At 53.8% G+C, this 15,450-nt stretch overlaps 1 protein-coding gene across 3 annotated transcripts in view; it reads right to left on the reverse strand.

The window, feature by feature from the left end:
* Nucleotides 1–3,261: 3,261 nt before the first annotated feature.
* Rsph1 (radial spoke head component 1) overlaps nucleotides 3,262–15,450 on the reverse strand; it is a 12,772-nt gene continuing 583 nt past the window's right edge. Inside the window, exons 2-9 of one of the 3 annotated variants that reach the window (XM_010636492.3) lie at nucleotides 13,393–13,506; nucleotides 13,189–13,294; nucleotides 11,335–11,425; nucleotides 10,808–10,943; nucleotides 7,375–7,446; nucleotides 4,171–4,327; nucleotides 3,508–3,627; nucleotides 3,262–3,394 (exon numbers count right to left, since the gene is read on the reverse strand). In XM_010636492.3, the coding sequence (XP_010634794.1) occupies nucleotides 3,342–3,394; nucleotides 3,508–3,627; nucleotides 4,171–4,327; nucleotides 7,375–7,446; nucleotides 10,808–10,943; nucleotides 11,335–11,425; nucleotides 13,189–13,294; nucleotides 13,393–13,506 (849 nt within the window). In that variant the 3' untranslated portion in view covers nucleotides 3,262–3,341. Of the gene's footprint in view, nucleotides 3,395–3,507; nucleotides 3,628–4,170; nucleotides 4,328–7,374; nucleotides 7,447–8,635; nucleotides 10,589–10,807; nucleotides 10,944–11,195; nucleotides 11,426–13,188; nucleotides 13,295–13,392; nucleotides 13,507–15,450 lie in introns of those variants that run through there. The other 2 variants (XM_010636496.3, XM_010636495.3) reach the window with 2 other exon arrangements.

Raw genomic sequence — 15,450 nt, forward strand, 5'->3', positions numbered from 1 at the left:
AGGGGGGTCACAAGTGTGAGCCCCACATGGGCAACTTAGTGGCTTAGACCTTGTCTCAAAAAAACGAAGCATCTTTTTAAAAAGGGCTGAGGGTGTAGCTCGGTGTGAAAGCCTTAGGTTCAATCGGAAGGAGGCGGGGAGGAAGGCCCTTTGGTCATGGAGTTCCCAGTGCGGTCCTAGGGCCTGGGTCCCCTGGGGCCCGGCCCACCACAGCCCTCCCTGTCTCTGCTCCCCCAGAGCTGAGTGTCAGAGTCACACCTCCTCTGTGGGGGGCAGGGAGGCTGCAAACAGGAGCAGAGGAGGGAAGCGGGTGAGCTTTGACCCCAGCCGTGGCTCTGGCTTGGAGGAAGCTGGTCCAGCAGTGGACGGGGCTCCCCACGGTGTCCCCACAGCCCACGCATGGCCTCGACACCATCACAGAGCAGGGAGCATGGCTCTCCGAGAGGCTGGAGGGCTGACCACCGTGAGACCCAGCCATACCCTTCCTGTGTGGACAAAATTACTCTCGGCCACATGCTTCTCCTGATGCTCTGGTGCTGAGCACTTGGCAGTGGCTGCAGGTCAGAGTTCAACAACGGAGAATGCAGGATTGATTAGCAATGTCTGCTGTGGGCACAGGAACCTGGCAAGGACCTTCGCCCTGCGTGCCTCAGTTTCCCCACCTGTAAGGACTGCTCCTGCCTCCCAGGGCTGCACTGAGATGGGATGACTTGGTGACTCTGCAGTGCCCTTCCAAGCAGGTGGAGCATAGGAATTTCCAGCTGCCTCAGGCTCTCCTAACAATACCTCAAGGGCCTTGAAGCTTGGGGCTTCTGGGAAACCGCAGCCCTGTAGTCAGGAAAAACCCACACATTCCTTCATAGAATGTACCCGTGCATTCATTCAGCAAACCCTCAATGGCATTCTTCCCTGTGTGGTCCTCACTTTGAGGGACAAGGTGGGGTGGGGGTGAGGCTGGAGTGACGTCTTTGGAGCCACATTTCTGTCAATGCCCATGGCAGTCCCTAGCATGTAAGTGTACAATTATATAGCACACACGCAGGGGCGGCCACGCCATGGCCACAGTGCCCCCTGGTGGCAGGGATGCGCCATCTCCCCGAATGCTCCGCAGCCCTGGTCTCTGGCAGAGGGTGTCAGCATGACAGAAAAGGAGACCGGGGCTCCTGCAGCAGCTGGTCTTCCTCCCAGAGCCCCCCTCTGCGTGTCCCGTGTCCCCCGGACTGTGCATGTCACCCTGCACACCCTCTCATCGCCTGGAATCCTGTGTTTATGTGACACATGTGCTCCGGGACCACTTCCTGTGGTCCATGTAGGAGGGGAGGGAAGAAAAATGTGTCCCCCAACCTCGGCCACCGACAAGGCCCCTCCTGCTCCCCTCACGGGCCCAGCGGGGGACCCCACGCCTGAGCACAGACACCCTGGAGGAAGCCACACCCCGAGTGTCACAGGCCCCCAAAGCTGGGATCTCTTCTGGGGGAGTCCCGGCGGGGCAGGGTGGCCTCCTTCCCACCTGGATGCCAGGCAGCTGCGGAGACCGGGCTCCGGCTGGGGTCCCAACAGGGCATGGCCAGAGTGCAGGGGTCCTGCCCTTCCACAGCCCCGTTAGAACAGGAGAAAGAGGCCGGTAAAGTTAACTTTAGCAAAGTATTTCTGTTTAGCTGGATATAGTCAAAATGTCACCTCAACACGTAACAGTATGAAAAACTCTTAGTGACACTGTTGGGCTAGATGCCTTTGAGCGCCAGGCGCTCCGTGGCCAAACCAGCCACGCTCCAGGAAAGGCCGGAGGTGCAGCCTCGTCCTGCCCAGAATCACTGTGTCACTGCGCCCTGCACAGGTTTACACTGAAAAAAGGGACAGGGCACCAGCTCAGGCTTCGGCCTCCTGGAGCTCCCTCCTCTCGCCCTGTGGAAGGCCCCAGTCCAGAGACCGGCCAGCCCCAGACAGCAGTGTGACTTCGGGAGCCCTTCCAGGGACGCCCCGGGGCAGCTCAGGGCCACCTGAAGCCGGTCTGTGGCTCCTGTTACCTTAGGGGTGCTTTATTCTTTCTTCCACCACTCTGGTCATTGAAATCTTTTTCCAGCTCTATGTGAGCACAAATACACTGAACCTCCATAGTTCAAAACGCCGTGAGAGCCTGGCATGGGCAACACCAGAGTGCAACAGCTGATGTTAGACACAGTTGGGTGGCTTTGAAAATGCCTTGACTTTTTTAATTTAAAATTTTTTGGTCCTGGGGATCGAACTGAGGACCTTGGACTTGCCGGGCAGGCGCTGTGCCACTGAGCCACATCCCCACCCGAACATGCTTTTTAAAGACAAGATTATTTGACTTTTCCAAATCTCAATTTGGCTAATCTCCTTTGTCAGGTGTATGTGCTGTTCCAATGCCACACACCGTTAGGAGAGCGCGTGTGCCTATACACTGTGCACACCCACACGAACCCTGCAGATCGGCACACACCCTCCGAGGTGCAGGCCATCGCCTCCCTCCAAATCACACTCAATGACATTTTATTTCCCTTTGCTCTCGGTTACTTTAGGTTGGGTGTTATGAGAACCATCAGTTCACACACGAAGAAATCAACCCCATCGCAAAGCCAGGGAAGTAACCCACTGACAATTACAACAGTCCCTGTATGGAAAGAAAAAAAGAGCAAATTTGGGGAGATTTTTCAGGGTTGCCCCCCGCACCAGTTAGTAGTGCAGTTCTGTGGACAGTGGTGTGCCTGCGTGTGGCACTGTGCCAGGCCTCCCAATTATCAGTAACTGATAAAAGCCACAGGGAAGACGTGACGATTATCTAACGTCCCTACAGTGAACTCTGCAAAGTCACCACCATGTGGGAGAGAAGTACTGAAGGATTTCTACCTGATGGAGCACTGCTCTGCCATACAGAAGGGTGACTTGAGTCATCAGTGGGGAAATGGACGCCCCCGAGACCACAATGTTAAGGGGAGTAAATCAGACAGAGAAGGTGAACTATCAGATGGTTTCTCGTACATGAGAAACTTGAAGTACAAATAAAGACATAATAAAAGGCAGATAATAGGAGAGAGGGAGTGAGAGCTTTTGCAAACGGGAAGAGAACCAAGAGATTCGGGGGAAGCTGCGTTACCCCAATAATGAATTAATTGTTAGTAATCACGACCGTGCACTAAGAGAAATTTCTAAAAATAGAAAAATGTTTTAAAAATACAAAGAACACACAGCAGCAGTTGCTCCAGAAACGAGGAGAGATGGGGGATTTATTTGCAGCCATCAACCAACCTAACACTGCGAGAAGGATCCGGGACTGCCGGCCCCGGCTTTGGGTGCAGCCTCGCTCTCCCGAGCGGCCCTCAGTCCTGCAGCTCGGCCTGTCTTTCCTCCTCTTCCTCAAAGCCGGCGTTTGCTGAGGAGAACCAGAAGGAGGCCACTCGCATGGCCTTGAGGAAGGAAGGGGAGCCTGGTCCCCGGGCCTGCGGGGCCCACACCTGCCCTCGGACTGGCCACCACCGTCCTCACCCTGGTCCACGTCGTAACTGTACTCCCAGGCGTCCGCATCGTCCTCTCCTCCTTGCAGGTCCAGCTCACCCTCAAAAGCATCAGGCAGAACCTGGGCTTCCTCCTCAAGCTCCGTGGCGCCTGGCAGTGGAGGGACAGAGGCAGCAGGTAGAGGCCGAATGGCCTGGGTCCACTGCCCTCCCCTAGCCTGCCCAGCAAGCCCCCTCCTCCTGAGATCAAGGACCCCAGCCTCAGAGCACCCCTCCCCATTACAGGGGCTGGCTGGTGGCCACTGCTGACCACTGGGAAGATGACACGGCAGGGAGGCTGTGCAGGGGACAAGTGGGGGCAGTAGGGACCACATGGACAGTCCGGAGCTGGCCGGGCACGGACATCACCCAGCTGGCAGGAGAATGAAGGTCGCTCCCCCAGCCGATTGCTGGGGCTTCTGACCACTTTCAGTGGAAGGAACATGGCCCAAGGACCCCTGCTTCACCCTTCTGGGCCACAACACCAGCCTCTGGGATGGAGGGAGGGGTCTGGCAGACAAGAAGAGGCCAGCCCGAGCCGTCCATGCCGGGCACGTCCAGCTTGCCCAGGTCTCCAGACCAGCTTCAGGCTGGACTCTCTGCCGCCCCGGGCACATCCCAGAGATCCTCCCCAGAGACCGGAGGATGACCCTACCCTCCTCTCCAAGCGCCTCCTCCGGGCCAGGTCCCTCCAAGGGGGGCTTCTCCTCAGGGAGGTTTGGGGTCCACAGAGTCAGCTCTGTGATCTGGGTCACTTTCCATTTAGGGACCACGTTGACTGGGGCCTCCTCCTCCTCCTCTTCTACTCTCTCCTATTTCCAGGGCAGAAAATAAAATTCGCTAACATTTGCGCAGCCTGGGTCTGGAATACTGGAAGCAAAGGAAAGAGGCCGGACTGGGTGTGGAGCCTTTTGTGACACTGCTCACCCTCGGCATCCTCTCCAAAGACCTAGCTGGGAGCGGAGGCCCAGAAAGCAGGGCTGTGCCCACCCTTCTGACACACACTGCTGTGGGAGGGAGGGGGCCATGGGCCCTGCACTCCTCAGCTACTGGGCCACATTTCCCAGCTCCGAACCACAAAATCACCTCATTTCCCGGAAAGGGCTAAGCTGAAGATGTCCGAGTAATGACACAGAGGCCATGGACGTGGGACCCCAGAAGAGAGGAACGGAGGTTCACTGTCTCAGGAATGTGCCATTCCCACCGTGGTGGGCAGGCAGCCAGCATGACCCCACTTCACCAGCCTCACAGTCGTAGGTGACGGGATCCGTGGAACGGGTGACATCTCTGCCAGGACCTCCAGCCTCGGGGCTCCGTTTGGCCCCCAAATGTCCGACTTTGTCCCCAGGGAGGTGACACAGCACCCCGTGCCCTCCCCGACTCGGGGTTTCTGAGTCAGCAGCTCTGGGGTGATGTCCTCTGGGCACTGTGACCTGAGCTGAGGCCACGCATGGCTGGCAGCTGCCGACTCCAGGCCATGTCCCTTCCCCAGAGCTACAGAGCCCCAGGTCTGGCCCAGTCTGCGGGCATCGCACCCCTACCTCCCCGTCCTCGCTCCTTAACACTGAGGCCCCCAGGGCTACACCGCGGGCAACTGCTGCCTCTGCCCATCTTGTCTTCCCTGCTCCCTCACCAGTGGGGACCCCAAAGCCTCGTGTGTGCACCTCGGGGACTTGGAATCATTTCCTCAACACTGCTGGCTCCCACCAGCCACCCCTAAAATAGGTGCTTGGGAGTCCTAACCCCACTGCCTTCTAATATGACCTTCTTTGGAGATGGGGTCTATTTTTGTTTCAGAGATCTACTAGCTATGCAGCTCAGTCTGTGCTTGACCTTACTATGTGGCCCAGCCCCAAAGTTGCGGCGATCCTCCTGCCTCAGGCCCTGGGTGCAGGGATTACAGGCGTGCACTGCCATGCACAGCTCAAGGCCATTTTCTGGTTAGCTCGGGGTGCAGCCCAGCCAGTGGCTACTTTTAGCTGCAAAAGGGCTCCAAAGGAAGAAGCAGGGAACAAGGCTAAGGGGACAGATGGGCTGAGATCACAGAAGATGCTGGTCACAGAAGAAGGCGGCCGTCTGCTCTACGGACGACTGGTGGCTGAGGGCTGTTCTGGGGATATGGAGAGCCCGGTGTGCAGGAAGGGACATCGCAGGAGGGAGGAGCTGTGAGGGACACCGACCCTGGGCTCTTGGCCAGGGGAGGGGGTCTGAGCACGGCTGGGGGTTGAAGGGGTAAGGACCGGCGGATCCCTTCAATGTTAAAATCCGAGGGCGCCAAGGAAGAAACGGGAAAGCCAGGTTTGGAAGCCGGGCACCCAGAATAGCAAAGCTGGGTGGAGTCAGCCGAGAGTCAAGCCAGCCAGCAGGAGGCATGGAGGAGGCCAGCAAGCAGGGCTGGGTGGAGCCTGCAGGGCCCAAGCCTCAGGGGACCCGCGGGCTGAGGACAAGTGGGTCTGAAGCCGCCCCGGTGACTCGAGGGGGCTGACAAGAGGATCGGGAGCCACAGGCACGGGAGCCAAGGTCCCAGCCAAGGCGGAGAAGGCCGGCAGCCCCCTCCGCATGGCCACACTCTCCGGGTCAGCTGCGGTCTAAAATAGGAGGTAGAAGCTCCAGAAATACACAGTCGCTAAGTGTCAGACTGCTCCGTCCACTCTGCTCCGCTCTGGGTCCCTCAGTCCCTCAGTGCTCAGATCCCAGGGCCACATCCCAGGGACGCTCCCTCCCCTTGGCCACGGCGATGAGGCTGGTAAAGCCCTTCCCCAGAGAGGCACCGTGGAATATTTCCTCTAAGTGAAAATTCTGGACTTGAGGAAAAACCATACACTGAGTTATTAAAATCGGCAGTACAGTACAATTCAGGCAGAGTGAGTTGGAGAAAAAACACATTCACGTAACTTCGATGACAGCGTAGTCCTAATTGTGTTATTATTGCTATTAATCACTTCCTGTGCCTATTTTAAAAATTAAACTTTATGGCAGAGGCATATATGTACTATCCTCTGTTTCAGAAAAGAAACTATGCAGATTCAGGACAGTCTGCTTACAATATTTACGTCTCAGCTCACAGGAAAGGAGTACTGAGAAGGCTTCAGAGAGCAAAAAAATAAAAGCACAACTTGACGCTTTTTTTTGCCAAGTCAGGGTTACTCTTTATTTGTTTGGGTGTTTGTTTGTTTGGTGCTGGGAATTGAACTTGGGACCTTGTGCTTTCGAGGCAGGCAGCAGAGCCACAGAGCTAAATCCCCGGCCCCAGGGTTAACTCTAAAATTGCAAACTTCTTATGGTAAAAATGACATCAGTTAACAAATAAGTCAACGGTTCAAAACTAGTATAATATCCAGCCATCTGCCTAAGTCGCTAGTTATCTGCAGGTACAGGTCAGACGCTAGTAAAGCCAGACCCCCACCCGGCACTCACCCCATCTTTATGTGGGTGCCCTGTGGCAGGGACATTAGCTGGCAGTTTTTAATAGGAATTTGGTATTAATAGTACTGCTAAATAATGGAAAGGAGAAAAGAGAAAATTACGTATTATCCAGGCTCCCGGAGGAGCACGTCCACCCTGACACACAGTCGCCTCCCGAGTCAGAGCTTTACAGAGTTTTGTGGCCATTTCTGGACCTGCCGCTGCCTGGAATCCCTAACTGGGGACGAGCAGTTCTTATGGGCAGAAACTAGGCCTAGACTTTGGCAATGACCGTCTGTGAGAGCGGTTACTTCTGACAGTTTAGTTTCACACAGGTGTATAAAATATAAAAGGGAAATGAAAATGTGAAGTTAACCTCTCAGGCAAATCTGGACGGGGTGGTGAAGCCTTTCTGTCCTCGAACGCACCAAACCGTGTCCTCCCTTCAACTCACCACGTCTGTGAGGCGGTACTCGCCATGCTGCTCACATCCAACGTCAAATATGTACTTTCCAGGGCCAACGGGCTACGGGCAAAGAGAAGATGACAGGTTTCGGGTCCACCTCAGGGAAACAGCAAACATCGCTTCCGGACTACCGCCCACCCCAGCCGCGGCACCGGGGGAGGTGGGGCCCGGATTAAAGGATGCCGCTTTACGGGTGGGCAGCTAATGAGACCGCAGAGCCTACATCCGTGTCGTTATGTTCAGTGCCTTCTGCTACTGATGTTCGTCATCATAAAAATCTGAACAGGTCCGCACCCACTGGCAAACCGGCCAGACCCAACTGCTACCAATATCTTGATATGTTCCACTACTTTCTTTCAAGCAGGTAGGGTTTTTGTTTGGTTGGGTGGTTTGGTTTAGTTTGAATAAAAATCTGACCATAATTACACAGCAACTATTTTTACTCATAAATAGACTATGGATCGCTCCGGATGGCTACAAATGTTGTTCTGCCCAGCCAGTTGTCAGCCTGGTTTTAATTTCATCTGTGGAATATAATGTTTTTGACATTGCTACGCCTCCCCTTTTTTAATTTGACAAGGGACTCCTTAGCCAACACATTCTGAATTAAATCTTTAGGGTAGTTTTCCAGGGAATCCCAGAACAAATTATAAATATTCTATCCAGAGTGAGGTCTTGATGACCTTTTCCCCAAATACTGCAGAGGCTCCAGACTCTCATTTTTCTGGGCTTGAGCATTGTCTCCTTACAGGGTCTTTATATAAAAAGCAGGAACCTCAGCATTTTTAGTTGCTCCATTCAAGTTATTGTGAAGGCTAGATATTTTCAAGATTTTAAAACACTTTTAAAATTCAATTCTAATTATACCAACGTACGAGTTACTGCATAGTAATTGCATACACGTATGCACCGTGTAATAAAACAGAGCACTTGACACTTCCTTAAACTTTTGTATAAGTCTTTGATGAACATGTTATTATTGTACATATTTATGGGGATTATTTAAACCACACTGATGGCTACAGATCCTTCACACACTAAATGTTGCAAATATCCTAGCCACTTCTCTTGTGCCTCTTACATTTTCTTCAGTGTTTCCTAATCTATAAGGGTCACGTGTGGGTGTGTGTGTGCGTGTTACCAAGGATTCAAACCAGGTTCAATCCCATTTCACACTGCACTATGGTCTTCAGCCTTTTTTATTTCTGAGACAGGGTCTCGGTAAGTCGCTAGATTCCTCAGGCTGGGCTCGAACTTCTGACCCTTCTGTCTCAGCCTCCAAGTGTGCTGGCATTACAGGTGTGCGCCACCACACCTGGCTCTAAGAAGGGATTATCTTTGTGAAACTAGATCTACTGGCTTTTCCTTTATGAGTCTGTGTAAAAAGTCCTCTTTCCTAATTTCAAAGGTAAAAAATATTCACTTATTTCTTCCATATGTGATTATCTCGATTCCATTTAAATTTCATTTTAGAAAGTGCCTTCATCTATAAGCTGAGGGATGAATTCTCCCAAATGGTGATCCAGTTGTCCCCGATCAGTGCCAGACCCTACCCCCTACATGTTCATTCATTTGAACAGGGTGTTTTGTTTGTTTGTTTGTTGTTTTTTTTGGTACCAGGGATTGAACTCAAAACCTTGCCCTGGCGAGGCAGGCAGCGGCACCACTGAGCTACATCACTGGCCCCATTCATTTGAAATGGTGCCTTCACCAAGCGTCCCGTAGTTTTATCTGCTTTCTGATCTGTTTCACTCATTTCTGTGCCCCTACCTCAGATCACACCACCCGATAACTTGCCCCATGGACATGAGCCGGGGATTTCCTGAGAGAGTGTGGGAAATGTTTGGCCTCACTAGTAACCAGGGAAATGTGCTTTCAAACAGTGGGACAACAGTTTTATATTTTTTTTAAAAGCAAAAAAATAAAACTAAAGACTGATAAGACCCAAGGTTGGGGAGAACACGTGATAGAAGGACTCATACTCTATTGTTGAGAACATGAATGGACAGAGCTGCTTAGATAACCGGCATTATGAGTCAGTTTAAAATCTCAGTACTTATGGGCCAGGGGTGTAGCTCAGTGCTGCTGCACTTGCCTGGCAAGTGCAAGGTCCTGAGTTTGATTCCTGGTATCGGGAACCAAAAAAAAATCTCAGTACTTGTACATTCTGCAAATTCATTACCTACATACATACTACATAAATCATCCCGCACAAACATTACTATCAAGAGACAAAACTACAATCACATTAGCTCTAACATCTCATTGGCTTTTATTTGTGATTCTAGATCTGGGCACCAACTCTCCAAATAGAACATGTGTTCCAATGAGCGAGCACAGGCTGATTTACAGACAGAAGGGCTGATAAAGAAGCAGAGAATGACATTCAGATTGGTCATTTCAAAGCCACTTCTTACAGGGCCACAGCAGTGAGGACTCCATCACCGCACCTGCCGGCACAACACTGTCTGGGGCCAGGCCACCCCCTCTCCTGGCTGCTTGGAGTCAGGCCGGCAGCCTCGCTGTGCATGGGGTCACAGAACTTGGGTGTGAGTGGCTCTGTTCACTCTGGCCTGCGGGGCCTAGCACAGGAGCTCAGTCCCAACCAGTGTCCTGCTTACATTCCCTTCAACACCCCCCGGAAAAGCAGAGACGGCACAACTCTGTGTCCCCGTACAGCATGACCTTATTTGTGTGAGTCAAATCTCAAAACTGCTTCTGTATAAGCTGTGTGTGTGAGAGACAGACAGACAGGCAGACAGAGACAGAGAGAGCGAACAGAAATCGGAGAACACACTCGGGACGAGGAAGTGGGCGGGGCGGGGCAAGAGGGTAGGCGGGGCCATCCTAGTACTGAGATGCTTTACCGTTAGAAAGTCCTGGTGCATTATCCGTAGGACGTGAGTTTCTTACAGCTAGCAGAACAAACCTTCCATTTCACTCTTACTCTTTCAGATCAGCCTAGTCTAGCTCACTGAGAGTGTGCCAAATTCATGGGTAAGGCGTGCACCAATGCAAATGAAACTCAGAGAGTCTTCGTTAAGAGTTCAGTGTTCCCCGTGGCAGCCTGTAGTATCACCCATCATTGGCTCAGCAAGACTCTCCACGGGGACAGTTTCCGCTTGCACCCCAGTCAAAGCCACCGAAAGTGCCCACGGGGTAGGGTCTGGATTACCCAGGGTTCCTCTGCATCCCATGAGCCCTTGGAACAAGAAAAGCAAGCAAAGCCAGAGTCCTCTGGGAGCCAAGTCCACAGACCTGGGCCAGCACCGGGCCAGTGCTCAGTCCCTCCCTGACCACAAGTGGCAGGCTGGCCAGAGGCAGAGGCCGGAGCTTGGGGTCTTCCTCCCCAGGGCTCCACCACCTCCCTTCGAGGGGTAAACAAAGCTAGAGTAGAGATCTGACCCCGGTCCCAACTTACGTTTTTGTTCAGGAACTTGCCCTGGTACCTGTGGTTCAGGTGGATGAGCTCGGCCGCGCCCACCTGCTGGCCGTGCACCCAGCTGCCCACATACTTGCTGCCCGTCTCTGCATAGAAGTAGGTGCCTTGCCCGTGCCTGCAAAGACGAGGGCACAGCTTGCTTTGGCTCGGCACCCTCGAAGTCCTTCAGGTTTCTACCGGACAGTGGGGTGGAGCCAGCTCCACATAAGTTGGCTTCTGTGTCCCATCAAAGGACGCCTTCTGTGACACAGCAGGGGTACAGAGGCCAGCCGTGTGCCGGGCTCAGGCAGAGCTGGGAGCTGGGGCTTGGTCCCCTACGTGGGTGGGTGCCCTGTCCCCACTAAGGAGCCGCCTCAGCAGGCTGCACCTCCGGCTGGCTGGGAAGCGCCTGGGGGAGACCCGAATGGGCCTGGGACGTCAAGGTCTTGCTATCCAGCAGCTGCAAACCAACCGAGGCCGCCACCACTTCAATTCCATAAACAGCTGTGCTGGTGGGGAGGCCAAACCTCTGGTGAGCGAACCACTCCCCGGTGTAGGTGTCGTTGTTCACGTAGTAGTACACGCCGTGGCCGTGCCTCTGGTCTTCCGCCCACTCCCCTGAAGGGACGACAAAAGCCAGCTGGGGTGAGAAGAGAAGCAGGGGCTGGCGTTGTGGGCCCCAGTAGTGTGCTTGGGAAGTGTGCGGGTCAGAGTTGGAACTGCCGTGGCAGGGCAACCGTCACCTGCGTGACCTCCCTCCATCCCGTGTCCCCCCTGGAGGCTGAGAGGCCAGACAGAGCGGGGTCCCCTGGGCACAGGCGGCAGTGCTAGGGGGCATCAAAGTTTACAGTGTTTCAATGTTTAGAATTTTATTGCAGTAAAAGACACGTTGTCATGAACCCCACCCATGGTGCCACAGCTCCTGTAAGTCAGAAGTTAACTTTCTGGGTATCTTTTTAAAAATTGTATATTTTATTCAAATCTGTCAACATCTACACTACAACTGGAAGCGACCACAGTGTGACGAGGCTCAGAGAACTGGGACAGGATTTCCCGCAGGCCTACACTACTGTTCTGTTCACAGTCCATGTTCCAAGCCATGGTCCTTGGGCTGGGGCAGGCCCGCTGAGATAGGCAAGGACGCAGACGCCTTCCTACTAGGGCAGCAGGAGCGCAGACCCCTGCGGGCTCAAGATCAGAGTCCCCAGCCTGCGGACTCTGCGGTCCGTTGTTAGGAGGTGGGGCCTTTGTGGGAGGAGCGTTGTCCCTGGGGGCGGGGACCCCGCCCCTCCTCTCTCTTTGCTTCCTGGCTGCCCGGAAGTGAGAGGCTCCACTACTAGGAGTCCCTGCACCTTGGACAGAAACCGCTGTTGCCATGAGCCAAAGTAAACCTTCCCTCGTTTAAGCTGACCATGGACGGTACTTGTCACAGGGATGGAAAGAGGACCCCAGAGCGCAGCTTGCTGGTAAAGAATGTGTCACCCTCATTAAGAAGTGGGTGGCACACACCTGTGATCCCAGTGACTTAGGAGGCTGAGGCAGGAGGATTGCAAGTTGGAGGCTGGTCTGGGCAACTTAGCAAGCCTGTCTCAAAGTGAAATAAAAAGAGCACGGCTTAGTGGCAGAGGGCCTGTGTGTGCAGGGACCCTGGTGCTGTCCACAGGACTGCAGCAAAGGAAAGCGGTGCTTCACTCGTGGTCCCCATGAGTGGCGTGGACATTGGCTGAGCTCTCCCCAGTGACCAGGCACTGACCCGCTGTATCCTCAGAAGCTGGGACATGCGGAGGTAAAGTCACAAATGTCACCACAGTGTGAAGCTGGGTCACAGATCTCAGACACAGATGGACAAGATATCGTTTCCCCAAGCGGGGGACAGGAAGCCCAGGACACAGGTTTCTGTGGACAGAGAGCTGCTGCCCACCCGCTGGACAGACTGCCGTCATCCCAGCACAGGCAGTGAGGCCCTCTCGAGGGCGGTGTGGCCCTCGGGGAGGAGCTGAAGGAGCCTTTCCAGGACTCCACATCACGTGACAGAACTGGGACAGAGACAGGAAAGCCGGATGAGCAAATGAAGAAGCCACTCGTTCAGAGAAAGTGTGTCCACTGAAGGGCCAGGACGGCCTGAGGGAGACAGAGCCAGAACCAGGCTCCCAGGAGGGTAAGCGCTGGCCACGGGGACAGCCATGTCTCCCACTCTAGTTAATTAACCGGTCAACTACAGGGCTTTCTGGCTTTTGTGTCAACCCTGTGAACACAGGCACCCAGTGTGTTTGTTGAACGACTGACTAATCCGGAGAAACTTAAGTTTTCTGGAATATTTCTACATCCACAGACAAGTTCAGAGACAAAAACCTCTGCCACGTTAAAAAACACGTGTTTACCTTCATATCTGGATCCATCTGGATATATAAAAATGCCTTGACCGTGCTTTTTATTTTTAAGATACTGTCCAGTGTACCGGGCACCATTTTTGAACTTGTAGATCCCCTGCAATACATGCATGATGTCACTGAGACGGAGCCTGAAGGGTAGATGCGTTAACAGCGACCGTCGCGGCGAAGCCACCCTCCCCCGGGCCGGCTGACCTGGCCGCTCCTCTGCCCGAACTCATAGCTGCCTTCGTACACGTCCCCGTTGGGCAGCCTGGCCCTGCCGCGTCCGTGCCGCTGGCCCGCCTCGTTGCGTTCCCCTTCGTACTCCTGGGGGTGGGGTCAAGGTCAGCGCAGCTGGGGCACTGACCCGGCCGCTGAGGCCCAACCCCGAGGGGCACTGGGTGGCCCCACGGTGTGGGGGGTGCGGGTACACGTGCATGTGTGAGACCTCTTCACACAGCTCCCCTCAGCCCCTGGCATCCGAGCCAACGTTTTACGATGCGCAGCCCCTAGGGAGGATGAGGAATGACTAGGCTTGCCCTGAGGCCCTGCCCGCAGCAGGCAGGACAGGACCTGTCCCGGACAGAAGCGACTCCTCCAGCGGTGACCCTGGGATGTCTGCTCCTGAGGAGATCTTTGTCCTGCAAGGGAGCTCGGATGGCAAGACCAGGGTACCGGGCACACACGGGCCCACTGCTCCCAGCTGAGCTTACTTTATCTATTTCAGACTCCCGACCAAGAAGCTCAAGTTTCAAATACTCATATCCTGAAAGTCAGTCGGGCCAGAGGTGTAGCCCAGCGGGTCCTGGGCCTGGGGTTTCCGCCCCAGTGCCCGACTGTTATCTCAGCCATGTCGGGGAAGGAGCTTAAGGCAAGAAGATCGCTTGAGAGCAGGCGTTTGAGACCAGTCTGGGCCATATAGCAAGACCTCAGCTCAAGTAAATAGAAATTTGTAAAAGTTAAACTAAAAACATAATGCGAGCTTGCTTGCAATTTTCCAGGGGTGGTGTGGGTCTGCAGTTCCAGCACCAGAGAGCTGAGGCAGGAGAGCTACTAAGTCTGAGTTCACCCTGGGCTACATAGTGAGTTCAAGACCAGCCTGAACTACACAGAGAGACCATGTCCAAAAACACAAAAACAAACAAAAAGTAAGAAGATGGCTAAAGAATACAGTACTGACAACATGGGTAGTTTAAAACGTTACGCTGGATACCTTAAACATATACAATAATATGCATTTTAAAAGTTAAAACTAAAACCACCATGGAATTGGATGTGCAGATTTGTTACAAGTATGATCGTATTTATATACACTGCAGTGAAGGCCTCAGACAGAAACAACCCTGTTTCTCCTGGAATTTTTTTTTTTTTTTTTTTTTTTTTTTTGGTACCAGGGATGGAACCAGGTGCCAGAACCACTGAGCTAAATTCCCATTCTCTCCTGGAAATTCCTGCCTGGACTACAAGGTGAACATGTATGGCCTTGTGGATTTGATTTGTGGTGAGCCTAAACCAAAATGTGCAGCAACCCGCCTCCCATCCAGCTCGGACAGGCTCCGGGGTGCCCAACCCTGAGCCTACCCGGGTGGCTGCATCTGAAAGAAACCCTTAGTCTAAGTGACCTCAAATGTTGTCCGAACTTCACAATTATGGACCCTAGAGTTACAGTTTGCTCCTTTGAGGACACTAAGTAGAAAGCTCACAGGGCAAGGACTGTAGGTTGGATTCACCCACAAGCAAACCCTGAATAAAGGACCCTAAAAGGCAGTTAAGCCAGGGCACAGTCTCCTTGAAGCACAAGCCTCAGACTAACTGCAGAAGGGGTGGGGCCCGGGTAATGGCACTGAACACTCTGGTCCCTGGCACTTCCGGCTCTCCTAGTGGTCCTGTAGCTCCCACTGCACACAGGCCAGGCAAAAGCCACATTACCTAGGAGGTGCTTGGTTCTCCTGTTGATTCTGAAACTACCCAAACTCCTTGCCTGTGCAGGCAGAGGCATCCAATGTTCCCAGCCCATGGGCCCAGGATCCTAGCCCTCTGGCTCTGGGAGGAACTGCTCTCAGGGTAAACAAATCAGCGCGAAAAGAGCACGTCACACTCCGCAGGGTGTCCCCTGCCTCCTCTCCGCTGACTCAGAGGGAGTCACTCCACGGCTGGCCTGGTCAGCTGGCGGGTGAGTCCAGGCCTCCTCGGTGACACCCGGGAGCTTGCCCCTGAGCCCAGGGCCTCGCCGGTGTTTCTGGCGCCGCATCCACCTCCCATCCCCCCACC

The sequence above is a fragment of the Fukomys damarensis genome, unplaced genomic scaffold, assembly GCF_012274545.1.
Source record: "Fukomys damarensis isolate Sample0158 unplaced genomic scaffold, DMR_v1.0_HiC HiC_scaffold_24, whole genome shotgun sequence".
NCBI lineage: Eukaryota > Metazoa > Chordata > Mammalia > Rodentia > Bathyergidae > Fukomys > Fukomys damarensis.